At 51.9% G+C, this 18,257-nt stretch overlaps 1 protein-coding gene across 3 annotated transcripts in view; it reads right to left on the bottom strand.

Annotated features, from left to right (window-relative positions):
* Positions 1-16,443, bottom strand: part of LOC135808360 (multiple epidermal growth factor-like domains protein 10) — a 54,139-nt gene extending 37,696 nt beyond the window's left edge. For all 3 annotated transcript variants that reach the window (XM_065321536.1, XM_065321538.1, XM_065321537.1), the window contains exons 1-5: positions 15,995-16,443; positions 13,045-13,109; positions 12,425-12,484; positions 10,603-10,704; positions 7,416-7,551 (exon numbers count right to left, since the gene is read on the bottom strand). In XM_065321536.1, coding sequence (XP_065177608.1) covers positions 7,416-7,551; positions 10,603-10,704; positions 12,425-12,484; positions 13,045-13,109; positions 15,995-16,242 — 611 coding nt within the window. In that variant the 5' untranslated portion in view covers positions 16,243-16,443. The remainder of the gene's footprint in view (positions 1-7,415; positions 7,552-10,602; positions 10,705-12,424; positions 12,485-13,044; positions 13,110-15,994) is intronic.
* Positions 16,444-18,257: the final 1,814 nt, after the last annotated feature.

The raw sequence follows: 18,257 nt of genomic DNA, 5'->3' as shown, positions 1-18,257 counted from the left end.
AGCAAGCCAGGGATCTTGCGGCAGAACGAGAACGCAACGATGAGCTGGCCCGATCGATGACAGAGCTGAGGCAGCGGCTATTCGCAGCGGAGTATGCCCTACGAGAAAGCCGTGCCAGACAACGACGAGCGCCGAAGTCTGGTAGTGTCACTGAGCCTGTCAGAGAAGTACAAGGCTTACCGGTAGTGCAACCACAGCCTGCACAGGTCCACGAGGAGAGACGTGAGCGCTGCGAGTCAACCGCAAGCACAAGGCATAGCGGTATCCCGAGCACTACGTCACCCAGTCACCCACACGCATCCATGCCAGTACCCGCACCACGAAAGCACCGTCGCGACACGAGTGCACGTGCACGCGGATACATGACAGTCTCAGACTCCGACTCAGAGTCAGGGCCACGTGGATACTCTAGTGCCAGAGCTACGGAGACGTGTACCGGTGGTAAGGGCGCAGCAAGTAATGCGAGTGAGGTCGAAGACGCGTACATGAGTGGTTGTACCTCTACTACCGGTACTATTACTGGCAGCACAGTTAACAGCAATCCTGCGCGTCAGATGGCAGACCTGGCCAGTGAGTTTGTAGGTGCAATCACCCAGGCCCTACGTCAAGGGCAGACCTCCCAGGTCGAGGATAGTAACGCTGGCATCAGACAGCTGGCTGCACGCCAGTCATCCACCAGCAGCAAGCTGCCAATCTTCTCTGGCAAGCCGGAGGAATGGCCCGCGTTCCTCGCACTGTACCGAAGCAGCACGGAGCAATGCGCATACTCAAACGCAGAGAACGTCCAGCGCTTGCAGACCTGCCTGAAGGGACCAGCCCAGGAGGCAGTACAGCTGCTCCTGGCCGTGCCAGACAATGTAGACGAGGCCATCCGGACACTGGAGCGTCGTTTCGGCCGGCCGGAATTGGTAGTGAAACAGCTAATCGAGCAGGCCAAGGCGCTGAAGCCAGCCAGAGCAGAGGACACGGACGCCCTGCACTCCTTGGCCACATCTGTGAGGAACATCGTCCTCACTATGAAGCTGCTAAAGAGCCATGGCCACAGGAACAACCCTGCGCTCCGTGATGAGCTGGTGGCCAAGCTGTCGCTCCCCCATCGAATGCAGTGGGGCGAGTATGTGAAGGCCAACGGCCTTAGTACGGATGAACTAGACCTTGGTGTCTTGTCTGAGTGGTTGGCCGAACGAGCGGAAGCCGCCTCTCTGGTGACACCAACCTCCACCAAGACGGCCGCCGTTCAGCCAGCCCCTCCGCCTAGAAGGTCAACGACCCTGGCCGCAGTAACAGCGGGCACTACCCGCGACGCCACCTCTGACTCCCCAAGGAAGAAGAAGAGCTGCAGGAAGTGCATGGAAGAGCACGCAATGGCGCAGTGCAAGGAGTTCCAACAGCTACCCGTCCAGAAGCGATCAGAGCTGGTGCGCCTCTTGGGCCTGTGTTTTAACTGTCTACAGGACGGCCACTTCGCCAGAAATTGCACCTCGAGCCACTGCAGGAAGTGCAAAGGCAAGCACAACACGCTGCTCCACAGGGACGACTCTGACAGGCCTAGCAGCGGTAGCCAACAAAACGCCGCTCGCACCCAACACCGCGAATATGGCTTCTGCAGCGAGCGCCCTGCATGCCGAAATCCCAGCAAACCTACCAGCTCTGATGACGACTGTGGGGACAGTGAGATGTGGAGACGTCGAGCTACAAGCAACGATCATGCTGGATTCTGGGTCCACCTGCAGCTTCATCACCACCGACATGGCTGAGAAGCTGAATGTCCCACCCGGTGAGACCACGTCCGTGCGCACGACTGTTCTCGGTGGCAGCTGTCTGCAGCACGAGTCCAGGATCGCTCCCATAGAGATCTGTCACAAAGACTCAACTGCAACAACCCCAGTGCAGGCGGTCGTTCTCCCTCAGATAACCGCCGACATGCAACGTGTGGACTGGGATGCGCAGAAGGCAAGCTGGCCACACCTGCGCGGGATGAATCCGGATACCCCAGCTAACCCAACTGTGGACATCCTACTGGGCCTTGACGTTCCACAGTTGCACGCCTCGCTAGCCGAACGCCGTGGGCCTGGCCATGGTCCAATCGCAAGAAAGACACCACTCGGATGGATTTGTTTCGGTCTCCTGGAGGGGAGCGGAACATCGGCGGAACCAACCGTCCACCACGCCACACATGCCGCGACCGCAGAGCCCACCGAGCCAACCCTGGAGCTGAATGCCATGGTGCGTAGCATGTTCAATTTAGACACCATCCGCTCTACAGCCACGGGAGAGACCATGTCTCGAGCTGAGTGTGAAGCCGAGAAGGTGACTGACGACACCATGAGCCTCAACAACAACCGTGTCACCATTGGCATCCCGTGGGTCGCTGAAGACAGAAAGCCTCACGTGACCTCGAACAGACCGATGGCCCAACAACGACTGGCGAGTCTCCAACGGTCCCTGTACAAACGACCTGAGCTCGCAGCAGCGTACGCCGGTGTCATCCAACAGTACCTGACGAAGGGGTATATCCGCGAGGTGCCCGAGACGGAAGTGCACAACGATGCGGATGACCAGTGGTTCCTGCCCCACTTTCCCGTGATCAAGGAGGACCGCACCACCACCAAGGTGCGGATAGTGTTTGACGCGGCGGCCAAGAAGAACGACGTCTCGATCAACGAGGAGATGCACGCCGGCCCAGCACTACAGAACAACATCGTGAGTTGCCTACTCAAGTTCTGTAAGGAACCTGTGGCTCTGATGGCAGACATCAGCGAGATGTTCCTGCAAGTGGAGCTGGCTGAGAGAGACCGCAGGTATCACCGATTCCTGTGGGAGGTCGACGGAAGAGCCAAGGTGTTCGAATTCCAGCGAGTGTGCTTCGGGTGTAAGGCGTCGCCATACCTCGCCGGAAAGGCCGTCCAGGCTGTCGCGGCCACCTATGCCGCCGAAGGGTCACCCACACACACCATCATCATGGACAACCTCTATGTGGACGACCTACTCGCGTCTGCGCCAACGCCAAAGGCGGCGGTGGGCCTACGTACTGACGTCCAGGAGACACTGGCCAAGGGAGGCTTCCATCTACGGAAGTGGATGTCGAACAGTGCAGAGGTCATGAAGTCTGTGCCAGAAGCCGACCGGGCGCCGAACACGCTGATCTCGGTAGCTGACCACCAACACCCCACGCTACCCTGCGTGAAGACGCTAGGAGTCGCCTGGGATGCTGAGAGCGACCATTTCACGTTCAAGTACCAGGTGCCCGTCATCACGCAGTACACCAAGCGCACTGTCCTGAGCAAGATGGCCTCTCTGTTTGACCCACGAGGGCAAGTGTCACCCTACACCATCCGAGCAAAGGTCATGTTCCAGGACGCCTGCCTCCGCGGGCTGGAATGGGATGAGGAGTTCGCAGAGCCTGAGGCTAAGGGTTGGAGGAAGTTCTTCGAGGAACTGCCCAAGCTAGAAGCCGTGAGAGCCACCAGGTCATTCAAGGACCCAGACCGGGATCCGGCCGATGCAGAGCTCAGCCTCCATGTGTTCGTTGACGCATCCGACGCAGCAGTCGCAACAGCAGTCTACGTACGGGCGAGTTATCCAGACGGCATGGCTCGGTCCACGCTGGCCATGGCCAAGGCTAAACCAGCCCCGCTACACCGACAGTCGATCCCCATGCTTGAGCTACGAGCAGCTGTACTCGGCGCCGAGGTAGCCGAACAAGTCGCCCAAGCCCTCGGCATCAGCTCGTCCGACATCACGTACTGGAGTGATAGCCTCAATGTCCTGTACTGGCTTCGCTCACACAGCCGCCGTTTCAAAGTCGAGGTGGGCAACAGGGTCAGCAAGATCCAAGCACTGTCGGACCCCCGTCAGTGGAGGCACGTTCCGACATCAATCAACCCTGCGGACAAGGGCACCCGGGGCCTATCTGCAGCCCAGCTCGCATCCGATGACGACTGGTGGCATGGCCCGAAGTTCCTACGCGGACCCGAGAGTGCATTCCCGGCGCGGCCGATCGAGGTTCCCAGTAGTCTGCCGGCAGAGCTGAAGAAGCGGTCCGCTATGTCGTTCAGCGCGGTTCCAGGGAAGTACCAGCTTGACCCCTCCAACTTCTCGTCTTGGACGCGGCTCATCCGTGTCACCGCTTGGTGTCAGCGCTTTGTACGTAACGTCCGTATACCGAGGGAGGCTGGCGCCAACAGACCAACACCCGCTCCACGACGCAAGTTTGGATCTGCCAAGTCAGTGAACGGTATGACAGTACCCGCTCTCTCCCCTGCAGAGGTCCAGGCGGCCGACGTGTTCTGGGTACGGAAGGCCCAGGAGGAGGTGTATGGCAAGGTCATCAAGCGACTGGAGTCCGGCAAGGAACCCGATCCCAACGAGCCATTGCTGAAGCTGCGACCCCAGCTGGAGGAGGTACATGGCACAACCGTACTGACGGTTGGTGGGAGACTCACCACTGCACACCATCTGCCGCTGACGACAAGACACCCCATCATCCTGCCACCGAAACATCGGGTCACAGCCCTGATCGTGGATGACGAAGACGAGAGATGTCAGCACTCCATGGGTCCCAACCACCTGCTGGCCAACCTCAGCAACCGGTACTGGCTGATAAACGGGAAGTCCGTTGTGCGACAGCATCGCCACAGGTGCGTCAAGTGCCGACGAGGCTACGCGAAGGCTTTGACTCCAATCATGGGAGGGTTGCCGGATTACCGGACCTCGTCACCACTTATCGCCTTCGGCAAGGTGACCATCGACTTTGCCGGTCCATTTCTGACGCGCCAGGGACGAGGCAAGGTGCAGCAGAAGCGGTATATCTGCGTATTCTCGTGCCTGCTGACCAGAGCGGTACATCTGGAGCCCGTCAACTCGCTCGACACAGATGGGTTCTTGATGGCGATGACCCGATTCTGCAAGAGGCGTGGAACCCCGGAGTTCATAGTGACAGACAACGGGTCGAACTTCACCGCCGCAGAGCGACAGCTGCGCGAAGCCACCTGCACGATAGATCAAGACCGCCTAACCACCCACTCCGAGCTGCGAGATGTACAGTGGCATTTCAACCCACCGAGAACGCCCCACTTCGGTGGTGTAGTAGAAACGATGGTCAAGGCAGTCAAACGCGCACTCTGGCATGTGCTGCACCAGGCTGGCCTCACGGATGAGGAGTTCTCAACAGCGCTGGTACATGCCGAGGCAATGCTGAATTCCCGTCCCCTTACCACCGTATCATCTGACAGCGACGATCCAGAAGCGTTGACGCCAAACCACTTCCTGATGGGACGCGCGGCTGCAGTCACACACCTCGAGGCGGAGACAGAGGATCTGGAGAAGGTCCACCCCAGACGGCGCTGGCTGTTTCTACAAGTGCTGACAAGGCAAGTTTGGAAGAGGTGGCTGCGAGAGATGGTCCCGGCGCTAAACGTCCGGTCCAAGTGGTACAGGAAGGCAAAAGACGTCGAGGAGGGTGAGGTCTTCCTTGTCATGGATGAGAGTACTCCGCGCGCGACATGGCCTCTGGGACGCGTCACAGCCACATACCCAGGGCAAGATGGTGTCGTCCGTGCAGTCAACGTGAAGATCAAAGGCAAGGAGTATCGACGATCAGTTCATCGCCTCATCCCACTGGAGGTAACAGAGGGTGAGGTGGAGCTCGACTCCGAGAACTGCCCAGCCACAGCCAACGTCAATGTGGACAATGTCACCAGCTGAGCGAATAGTGGATGGTGGTACGGCAGTGGCGATGAGGTAGTAAGGCTGTGACTGTAGTGTTAGCAAGCAATCCACAATCAGAGTGAACAATACATCCAACCGGCTAGATAAGACGTATCCTCGTTCCCGGATATGTCTAGTGACGTTACGGCATGCATTTGACACAATGATGTTAGGTGTGACATCCAATAGCAGTTCCCCAGGAGTTAGAACATCACTCGGAATATTAGTTTGTCTCACTCGCATACATTGATTAGGCTATGATTCGTTCGCGAGGGAGGTATGTCGGAGTCGTGGTGACGCCTGGTACCGTTCAGGTTTCAACAGGTCACATTACAGGACTGCACTTTGCGTGCATTCATCGAGCACTACACCTGTAGCCATGCATGACTGTATGATTTATGTGTCTGTAGGTCATGTATGGTATCACTCATGCGTGAAATCATGTGATCATCAACCCGTTTTTCCCGGGCTTGTGCTCCTGTGCACGAGACGTATGCTTCAGATGTATGGCTTTTTTCCCGCTGCACGGCATCTCACGTGCAGAGTTTTTCCGCGTGCAGTGCTCTAGCAGCTTTGGTTTTGTTGTTGTTTTTATTCTCCTTGTGTTGGAAAGAGTTCATGGTGAACAGTGGTTGAATCCAATTCTAAGTTACTTCTCAGTTCTAGCTAGGTTCTTGATAGGTTTTTGCTAGGGCATTGTTAGAGTACATCCAAGATAATCCAAGAGGGAGTTGGTGTTTTGAGAGTGAGAACTCGAACCAGTAAAGTTTGTCTCCATTGTTGAACGTGGGTTCGGAAAGTATCCGCAATCGGTATTACAGTTACGGTACTGATGCAACCTGGTTCCGGGGAATACGGAACACGCCCTACTAGATAGGGGTTTGTGCGGAAACTTCACTGGAAGTGTCACTTCGTTCTTATACAAGCACGGAAAAAATGATGGAACTTTCAGAGCATGTAGGCTTCAGGATGCTGCAGGGAATGGTCGTGGTTCGCCGAGGCTGCAATACAGCGCTCCGACTTTTTTCTCAGTCAAACACGGTCTCTTTAGCTAAAACGAATTAACTCGTCCCTAATTGTCAACTGTTCATGAATTTCTGCAGTTCTTGATGATGGACCACCGAGTCTGCATTTTTTTCCGACGCTATTCCGACACGTGATCGATGGCGCAGATTCGCATTTTTCTGACCTTGAATCTACTCTCTCGCCGGGAAAGAAGCAACAGCGCATCTTGATGGAGAACATAGCCATGTTCCTGTCCAAAGCAGGTAGCGGGCTGACACTGCTCCAGGGCTAGGGGCAGTCCTGAATATGCTTGTCTCTGCTTAGTTACCGTCAGCGAAATACGGCATTCTGAATCAGTGCTCCTCTGATTTTTACCCGACCCGTTTCACATACAAGTGCAAATCCACCACCACGACAGCTACACTACATCAGCTCACACGTATCGGTCGGCAAGTGTTTGCCTGGTCTACGCCTGGCTTGTACGGAACCTTTGCTTCAGTGTAACGTTATGCTGGGTGCAGTGAAGTCATGTTACATCATACGCTGTACGTAGACCATACAAAGACAAAGGAGACAAAGGAGCAAACGGACTGGGAAAAAACCTAAATACGAACTGGGTCCCTAAACGAGCCCTCCGGCACTCGTGGCAGAAGTCTACGATTTAGTATCACCGTACACATAACATGGACTAGGGTGCTTACTCTTCGCCAGCCCAGCCAAAGATGCAGTCGCAATAACCAAAACTAGCGCTGCAAATACCACGGCCATTGCAAGAGCTATTAGCCCCGCAACTTGTTGTACTCGCGCAAAGTGAGCCTGCGGTCCCCGGATAACAGGCTGTAAAAAATACACAAAATGCACGTACGCACACATGCACCGTGCAGGCCCGTCACAAGAGAAGCAAATCAGTTAATCACCCAATCCATGCTCCACTGGACTGGCAAAGCCATCGGGAGCTCCCATTGCATCACATGGAGCACATTGGGATAAAACCTGTACACCCCCTTAGCCTACATTTTACTGGTGTTGCCAGCACAGACAACGCGCTGCTTTGTAAAACCCGTTCATTACTGACTTGATTTAGGTAAACTGCTACATGCACTACGTCAGCAAGCTGCTTGGATAATAACTTTCGTTCCCCTTCTCATTCATTTTGATTATTTTGGGCTTCCTAGAAAGCTCTTGGCTAGAGGAACAAACTAGTGCGAATTCCACCTGATATAGTGCAACTAAACTGGTGCAATAGTCCTGGAAAGACAGACACAAAACAAGACTTTGAGCCAATTTGGCAAAGCCAATGGTATTTTCGTACTTTTTGGTTCATGCTATCAATAATCCTGAGGCTTACATGCAAAGCTATTGACAGACAAAAGGTCAACTTCAGGCAAGTTCGCCATACATGTAGGTGTTGGAAACGAATGTTGTCCCTGCCCTTTTGGAGGGTATGTGCCCCTTTTGGCACGTGTGTGCTGGGTACGCGTGGTCGGTGTGCGGACTGCGCAGGTTGCGCATGCCTGCATATTATTGTACGCATTCTTGTTGTTTGTGGCCTTCTGCTTGAGACTCTAATTGGAGTAAGACTAAAATAATCTGTCCTCTGAGTGTGGCGTACGTGTGATGTATGACTAAGAGAGTAATCGGAAGGGCTATCGCCGAGGCATAAAACTCCCCGGCGACAATTGGCGCCCAGCTAGTGGCATCGTTCCCCACGACCCTGAGATCGTTTTCGTTTTCGCCGTGGCTTCAAATCTTGCCTTCTCCACACGTCCTCGCCATGGCTCCGCTTTGCTCCATCTGCTCAACCCTGACGCCGGAGCTCCTACTCAGGTGAGCCTGCTTTGTCTGCCCTGCGTAATGTTTTGTACCTTGTACGTAGTTCTCCTGGTACTAGTCTTCGATTTGGGATTTTCAAACTAATTGTTTCGCTTTGTGGCATTGAAGTCCCGTGTTGTTTGTTTTCTTGTGTACAAGTACTCTCGTTCGAGCCTCGCTTCTGTTAGTACATGATTGTGGCCCACGTTGTGTGTGTCACTTTTCGAGTGCTTGTGTGTGCGGTGTTTTGAACCAGTGTACATTGTCGCCCTCCGGCCTCTGGCTGTTCGAGTGGTCGTGTGCACTGTGTTTTCACACCTTCTGTTGTCCGTGCTGTCGTGCATGCTCATCGTGTTGCTTGGTAGTCAGCATGGCCATGGGTAGCTTTGCTCGTGTTGCTTACTCGCCCTGTGTTGTGCACTGGTGCACGTCGTTGCGTTGTCGTCGGATTGCTCCGATCCTGTGTCAATCGATTGGTTTGGTAGATGTCCCCATCGATTTTCTCGATGTGGTGAGTCTGGTGACACTCGTACTCCGTCGTTTCCAGTTTCAGGTACATGTCCTTTCTTTTTCATTTTACTCGTATCCATGTTTTGTGTCGAGCGTTTTAGTGCTCCGTCTGGTTGTTCCGCTCATGTGGAATGGCTGTCGCCCAGTGGTGTAACATGATTCTGAGATTCTCGTTGACGGTCCGGGTGGCAATATTTCTGTGAGCGTGTTGTTTGGTCTTTGTGTTTTGGCACGTGGGTCTCTCCATTTCACCTAGGGGGGGGGGGGGGCGTCCGATCATGGTGAGCCACGGTCTGCCTGGTGGGCTGGTGGGATCCGGCGCTTTATTTGTATCGGTTCACCTTGCGGGTGTTCGGTTTCCGTGTTTTGCTGGCTGGCCTTTGTGCGTCCCAGTGGTGTTCAGGATGGTGTTTTTTTGTGTTTCGTGAGCGGATGTGTTTCACGCGTGATATTCAGGTTCAATCCCTGTGGGTTTTTCAGGTTAGAGGCCTGTGGGTTTTTTTCAGGTTCGAGGCCTGCGGTTATTCAGGGTAGCGCCCTGTGGTTTTTCTATGTTAATTTTTGTTTGCCTATTGGTGACCAATTTGTATGTGTGCTATCTGGTGTCCTCATTGATAGACTGCCCCTGTTTCCGTAGGCGTGTTCAACGTTGCTGTTCTGCCGTTCCTTCTTGTGTTTTTTTTGTCTGAATTTTGGCTCCTGGTATTGCTGAGATGTTTGCGTCAGTCCGTGTTTCTTTCTTTCTGTGTGTGTCTCTGTGAGTTTTCGTAGCCCCATCGGCTGCGTGATGGTTTTCCGGACAACTCCTGTGCTGTCAGATGACTGGTCACCCGGTTCAGCTGCCGCGGTCTTCGCAGTACCGTCGGTTTGCCTTGGCTTCGCACCAGGGCGAGGTGGTTGTTTTTCGGGGGCCCACGCCTGAAAGTTTGGCGATTCCCTCTATGGGTGGGCCCAGTCTGTTTTCTTTCCACCCCTTTGCTTTGGCTTTTCCGCCGTTGTCCGGAGTTACTAATGTATCGTACTGTTTTGGCCCTGCGTATCCGCTTGTGTATGTTGTTCACATTTGATTTCTTTTTCTCCTGTCTTTCTTCTCATTTTTTTCTCTCCTCAGGAGAGGATGCATTTTTTTTCATGTGGCCGTATGTTGTCCCTGCCCTTTTGGAGGGTATGTGCCCCTTTTGGCACATGTGTGCTGGGTACGCGTGGTCGGTGTGCAGACTGCGCAGCGCAGGTTGCGCATGCCTGCATATTATTGTACGCATTCTTGTTGTTTGTGGCCTTCTTCTTGAGACTCTAATTGGAGTAAGACTAAAATAATCTGTCCTCTGAGTGTGGCGTACGTGTGATGTATGACTGAGAGAGTAATCGGAAGGGCTATCGCCGAGGCATAAAACTCCCCGACGACACGAACATTTTCGACTTGATTTGATACCAGGCCAACCATGAGATTGGCTATAGTTAATACTGTGGAAATTTGGCCTTATCAGTGCATATCCTAAAGAGATTCAACTGTACCATACCTGGCTAGCACACACACACACATCATAAGACCAAACTGAGACTTACGGACACATTTCTCAGAGACGTTTCTATATCCATTAGCACAGATGCATCTGCGGCGAACTATTATATCCTCGAAACAAGTACCGCAGTTGTGAACAGATGGACCTACGCGACGGCGACGGCAACAGGAATAATTTGTCAAACCAGAATAACAAGAGATAGGACAAGAATGAGAGGATGAAAAATGTGTTGTTACTCCGCGTTTCACGCACTCTAAAGCTGTGTTCACAACTGGCGCGTGTACGCGTGAAACCACGCGTTTGGGCGTAGTTTTGCTGGCTTTTGGAGCGCCATGCGTACGGAAACGAGCCGAAATGGAAATTTCAGCATGTTGGAATTTTCAGCGCGTATCAGGCGCGTACCAGCGTACATGCCAGTCACTTTGACTGGCGGGGTCAACAATTAGTACTCGAAGGTGTCGCACGCCCTAAATATGAGTCGAATTGCTGTTTCTTGTGACAGCCTGAGCGCGCGTTTGGGCACGCATGAACTGCAAGCGTACCGCGTCCACGCGCCAGTTGGGAACACAGCTTAAACAGAGTGAGACAACTGTGCACGGAACCTTTCTGTTAACAGGAGATATGATAACTATAGAGGTCATGCGATTAAATCATCCGCTGAGATGCTTTGGCAAAGTCATGTCAAAGCGACGCACTAGCGACTCACTAGCGACGCACTAGCGGCACACTAGCGGCTAACTCCGCACACATGTACATAGCACCCATCAGCGGTTCCACAGTATACACAGCGGCGTGGTGCCAGCACCCATTAGCGGTTCAGGAATCGGGCTGACTCATGGCTATGACTTCATTCACATAGCCTCTACAACTCAGTGTGTGTCCGTCAGTACTCGACCAAGTCTACCAGTAGCATCATGCATACAGGTATGCATTATATGCATTAAGGAGCAGAATGTAAGCAGGTTGAAGCTCTAGGAACGACTCCACAAATTTCAGTCCACTGCATTGTCTGCTCTAGGATATCAAACCAACCAGGTACACGTGTACCTGGCACAACTCTTGCAACCGGGTCAGTTCCGGGTACATTCAAGTGCGGCTACTGTACATCGCGATATCAGGGAGTGTTAGGACTCCCTGATTGAGTCCCAACCGGGTCGCAAGTGACCCAATATTCTTTTTCCAAGCGGCTCAAGTACCCCCCCCCCCCCAACCAGGTCGCTAACTGCTCTGGAGCAGACATGTGTCGACACTGCATTGAGTACTCATTTTCATGGTCGAAAAGTTACGAACTCAGTACATTGTAGTCTGCCAGATTTTACCACTGACTTGGCACAGGCAAAATGTTACCTCTGATAGCAGAGTAATGGCCAACGCGACCTTAACATGAACACAGAACGACTGACTCATTTCAATTCCGCGCCCAGTATAACCCGGCAGGCAGGCATAGTGGGATGGTCTAAGACCATGATTGAGAAACAGAGGGTACCTGGTTGAAGTCCTGCCGGGAAACGAAATACGCCAAAAGCGGTGTGGAGCAAGGTTGCACAAGTAGACAATGGCGGGAAGCTTGGTTCGGCTGTTACTCAGAGCTTCATGGCATTTCATGGCACATTGCGGTATTGAGTACCCCTGCAAGGCAAGGGCACCTTAAAATAAAACTAAGTACGGTATATCATATTATTGATTTCTTTGTGGCAGCTCCTACGCACTCTGACGCTGCATTTAGTTAATCGGCATACACGTGGCAAGCAGTAGCATCGACACGATAAAGATACACACAAGATAGCTATTGCACATCCGTCCAATCATCACTGTTGGCTTGCTGCTCTAGTTGCCAAACAGTTCATAAAACGTAAGCGACTTACGGTCGCCTGGTCGGCAGTCCTGATGTCCATGTGTCACGTAAAGAGGTTGCGTTTGGTTAGCTGCAACACAAAATACAAAGCACGTGTTAGTTCAGACGCATTCGTCGCCAGCGGCATCACTTCCCACCTGGAGACAATACCCTGGCAGTTACACACTCCCAGCGACGATTAGTTGGAGCAGCCACGCAAAGCAACAACTTTGCCCGTTTCACTACACTCTGTCAACAAGTCAAAGTTCTCCTTTCTCTGTTTGAGCAGCATTGGCCAACTATGACATGGAGATTCAGCCCCCGGAAATATTTAGTATGCGGTTCAGATGCAACTCTTGAGAAGTACCTATTCGTTTGCATGAACTTGGACAACGAGGAGGCGTGTGAATTAGAACAAGCGTACAGTTAGCACTCCTCAACAGTGTCTACAACATTCAACAGGTGTGCTCTATAACACACACACACACGCACGCACACACAGACACACACAGACACACACATGCACACACACGTGCACGCAGACACACAACTTCACAAGCATGGACGCGCACACGCACACAAGCATGTAAACACATACACACATAAAGATTATGACATGTATAGCTATTTTAAATCGCATGGCAAACTCACCAAATAATAAACAATGGAGGCTGAATTCGTTCTCTCGAGCGTAGTGCGGACAGCATATCGGGCGACTGACCACAAGAAGAACAAAAAGAAAAACATCCAATTGGTGCAAGTGCCATGATGAGAGCACAGATTTCAAAACGAATTATGTGTGTGTGTGTGTGTGTGTGTGTGTGCGTGTGTGTGTGTGTGCGTGTGCGTGTGTGTGTGCGTGCGTGTGTCCCCTCTGGGGAGACCCACGTGACCAGTTTTGGCAGTGAGCAACAAGTACAAGTACAAGTGTGTGTGTGTACAGTCAACTTCGCTAATAACGACTGCGGATATAACGACAATTCGCGAATAACGACAGCATTTCCATGCCCAGAGCAAAGTCCCTTCCAACTGTAATACATAAATGAGACTTCGGTTATAACGACACTTCGCGAATAAGGACACTTTTTTGATGCCCCGCCGAGTGTCGTTATAAGCGAAGTTGACTGTATGTGTGTGTGGGGGCATGTGTGTGTGCACCCGTGCATGTGCCTAGATGTGGCTGATACCAGTATATAATTATAACAAAGCAATAGGACTGGATACATGTACACGCCTGCCATGCCTACTCCGAACAGACGATGAACCAAAAACGTACAATACACACCTCATACGCTGCCCCAGGGTGGAAGATTTGAAGGGGGGGGGGGGGGATTTACACTGCACGAACTGTCCCCCTATGCACATGAGTTGACTCCTGAGAGCGGAAAATGGGCCGCTTGCTCCTCACAGTCCGCGACATTATCAACACTGATAACATTGACACATTGCTGGGAATGTCTGAGCCACGCCACGTTCTAGCATGCCGCCGTATCAACTTGATAGCAATGCCAGTGCTCTTGACAGCTATGCTATGTTTGTGCTAAGGCAATGAGTCAGTCAAGCCGCTCCGGCCAGCCTCTGGGCCGCATGCAGCAGATCGCTTGCCAGCGCCTGCCGGGACACTGCAGACGCAACCAGTGCCACACCCTGGACCCATTCTCATACTGTACATGTAGTGTGCCGACTATCCCCTATGTAAGCTATGTTATCTAGTTTGGGAAGAGAAGGGCGCTTAGCCAGGGGTGATGCTATCTTCACTGAACGGATACTGACGCTAATACTACCATGATCATTCTAGATACACTATGAGAGTCCTGAAAGGCGTCCGAAGCCTGGCGGCTTACCACAGACTAAGAAAGCAAGACTAAAAGTGGCCGCTAGCATACTCCCTTGTTCCACAGGAGTTCACTATAGACGGTACAAAATCCCGTCGGCCATCAACTGGCGATACGCCACAGTAGAATTATTCCAGGTGCAACCCCAGACAGCCGCATGTGGTAGCATTCCTCGCGGTTGTGTTCAAAAGGAACGGTCCACACTCGTAACGTATTGCCGCCGTTCTGCAGAAGATATCCACAGGCTGGAATTGCAGGCATCCCAGTTCATGACAGCTGTGTCTTCTGCTCACTGCCATAACATGTACATCACCAATGCACCATCTCCACTGCTGAGGCAGTTGCCACCAGATTTGAAAGGTATGTGGCTTAGTGTGCGTGCTACTCCTGACAGCCACTGACTGTCACCTGGTCACACAACGTCAGGTTAGTCTGCAGATCTGACAATCACCAGAGTAACTATGTCTATGATTTCAACACCACTTCACAAAAGAAAGGCGGGAAAGGGCCATGCGTAAAGCAACAGTTCGATCTGAAAAGGAGACTATTCCGTGTGCATTCACAGACTGTCATGTGCACAGCCCACAGCACAACAACGACACAGGTCCCACGCGCTCGAACTCTCTCGATTCATTATCGACAGTACACGCACACACACTAAAAATCGAGTGTTACACTCTATCTTTGTTCTAATTGTTGTACTTGTGGCGCATGGCCAGCATGGAGGACAGTCATTGTTTTTTCTAACATTCCACTCCACGAACGAAGCGCATCTCGCACACTTTCAATCTCTTGCTCTATCGCTCGAGTGCAACACAGACGTTCCCAAAAATAAAATAAACTTCATGATAAGCGATCAAGCCATTGCACAGCAATCGACAAGAACACGGAAGGCTTGCCTTTCCTCGACGGCTGCATGCTTGGTGGAGCAACTGGCTTTGTTGTGTTGTGATGGACACAGCATCAAGTTTTCGGTCACTTTGTATTGTACGACAGACATGTAGTCGAAACGGTACACGCAAACTACGGTAACAGTCAGTCCCCTGCCCCTACATTGTAAGGTTCATTCAGTAGGCTTCAGAGCTAGCCGACCAGCATGCAGACCAGAAACTGAGAAAGCACAACTACGCGTGTACGTGTAGGTATGAGAAGAACATAGCAGATGGCGTATCATAATTATCACGAAGCACCTCCGCGTGCTCTCAGTTATACGAAACAGGGAGAAAAGATCGTGAATGTACAATATGCACTGATTTGTCACTTTGTCTCTTCGAAGGTGACTACACGCGAGAACGAGCAACACAACCACCCCTCGACTTGTGAGACCAAGTGGTGCGAGTAAAGTTTCCACCCTCTCTTTCTCTGATGATCTCCCTGAAAGAATTCCCCAAAAATACTCATTCCAGGTACAAAGATAAGGGTGCAGTCGGCACCCAGCAAAGAACTGACTGACGTGACATGACTCGAACTTGGGGATTTCGGCCAGGAAATGGAGGAAATTCAACGATAACACGGCGACGAGCACGACCGTGATGGACGACGGGAGAAGAGGAACAAAGCAAACTGCCCAGTGTACTAGTGAGATAGCATGAGGAAGGCGAGCAAAGAACAAATCTGGCAGCACATACCGCCGCATCAACAGGACTAAACTACTCGAGTAATTAGTTCGGACCACGCGCTTCGCACAAAATATTTCCGTTCAAAACTAACTTACTTATTTCACGCGCGTACACGGACCACAAATACATAAAAAGAAGATGATTTACCTGGAGCTATCCTTGCAAACATTCACTCCATTCGGCAGCAAGGTCACGCCAGAGAAATTGAATTCGTCCGGGTAGAGAATATCTCGCGCCTCAGCGATTTGTATTCTCCCAAGCAAGAACACAACCAGCATCACCAACAATATCAATACTGGCAGAGCTAGAGACCCATTGCCGCTGCTGCGTCGCGACTCTCTCCTCTGTCGACACTCAGCGACAACACTACTCGGCCTGCTGCTAATGCCGTCCATGGCAGCAGGTATGGACTTGTCGACTCGTCCAGGACCAGGGCTTCCTTTCCTTCAGACAACTGGAAAATCTTCCAAGCAGCGCCGAACATTCACACCGAGATTTCTGCACCCTTTGGAGTCTAGCGAACGATCTGGGAGTGGGAGTAGTCGAGTGTAGATCTACACGACTACAGTCAGTCAGTTCTATCATGAGCGGGGTAACCAACCAGTTAGTTACCTGCAACCACTTGCTTGCAGACAATGCAGTGGAAGTACAGGTTCCTGCTCGCTCGATCGAGGGCAGTACCGCGGAATCCAGCCCGCGCCGCGATAGCGGCAAGGGCTGGATGAACAGCGGTACTGCGTCTACTGGCCGAGTATGAGTGACTGGAACGTGTTTCCCGTGTGCACCCAAGCCAAATAAAGAGATACATGACAGACACACCTGCATTGTGTTTTGTGATTGTTTTCTGGTAGAGGAGACGGCTCGATACCGGAACGTTTTGACAGCCAAATTTGTATAGACCCAAAACGATCATCAACGTTGATTTTTCACTCGAAATATGTTTGTGGAAGGAAACTGGCATGTTGAAGTTTGCTCTGGGGCCAGAGTCAATCGAACTGAGCCACTCCTTTGGGTTGACCCATTGCCTCCAAGTTGCCCAATTTTTCGCTTCAAAAAAGTTCAAATCAGAGGTGGCTCCAAACCGGACACGTTTTAGAGTGCCCGTCAAATTCACTCTGGGTCTGAAATTAGGTAATTGCTATCGCTCCACGACGGCCAGTACAGAGTAACAATAAGCCTTGTGTGTGCTTCCATTAGTTTTGATTGGTATGCGGTGCTTTATTGTCGAGAGGCGAGCCGCTGTTTACCTGCGACAAGAAGTTGATTTTTCGAAAGTCGTAAAACTCAAGTCGCAGTGCGAAGCAACACGTCAAAAACTCACCTGCTTGATATGGCGCTTCTGGTCATCGCAGAGCCATGAAATTTTGGCTCGGAGTATAACACATCGTAGTCTCACTGTGACATATGTTTTCTAATCAAAATACCAAGAGAGAAAGTGAATATTGAGTCCGTTCCGGTTTGCAACCTATTTCCTATTTGAAACCGTCGCCTCTACAGTTTTTGGTAGTAGCAAGAGTAGATAAACAAGAGTGTGCAACTCCGGATCTCTCCTGCACAATCTGCAGATACCCCCGCCCACGGCGGAATTTTTTGTTGACGTCACCTTTTTTCAGAAGAATGCGCATTTTGCTAGCATGCTGCAGAGCAGTGTGAGAGCACGTGCTGGGCACCGACTTTGTAGTGCAAATGCGGCCAAGTGCACGAAAGACTCATAGCGCGTGCGTCGTCGAAAAGATTACGTCAACAAAAAATTCCGCCGTGGGCCAACCCATCCGCGAGTTGCACACTCTTGTTTATCTACTCTTGGTAGTAGTCCATACTGACCATATATGCATAGTGCTTTTTTTCTCGCGGTGCCATTGACATTGTCGACTGGGCATCGGGCATTCTGGCTGTTCTGTTCCTACGGATTTTTCCCACGTCTTGATCGGAAACCTCGGCAAATTGCGCGGATCCTGCAGGTTGCTGAGCATTGCGCGCTTTGGTTGAGGCTCATCCGGCTCGTCCAAGATCTCCTTCGCGAGCGACTCCGCAATAAAAGTTTCAGTCTCTTCCTCAACTTTTCGCAATTTCGGAGGAGCTCATTCAGATCGCCAATATGATTATCGTTCAACAAAGGGGCTTCTTTTCTCCCAGTTCCAGATCAAATGTTGGAGCGCCATGATGACAGTTGTGGTTGCAAACAGTCGCTCTTCTGCTTTAGTTATTTTATTAGTAACCAATGAAAGACCTTGAAGTAGAGAGTCAGTCCAGTGCCAGTGGCTACTGCCCGACGCGACGGGCAGTGGAATCCGTTCCTGCCCGCGCCCGTCGTCACTTGACGACGGGCAGTGGATCCAGTTCCATCTGGCTTTGAGTTTGAGCAGGCAGGACTGCGCTTTCCAGCCCGCGCTGTTTGATCTGTCATTCA

The sequence above is a fragment of the Sycon ciliatum genome, chromosome 2 (genome assembly GCF_964019385.1).
Source record: "Sycon ciliatum chromosome 2, ocSycCili1.1, whole genome shotgun sequence".
In the NCBI taxonomy this organism is placed as follows: domain Eukaryota; kingdom Metazoa; phylum Porifera; class Calcarea; order Leucosolenida; family Sycettidae; genus Sycon; species Sycon ciliatum.
Note: the sequence above shows the minus strand (reverse complement) of the source record. Positions and strands in the feature narration are given on the sequence as shown.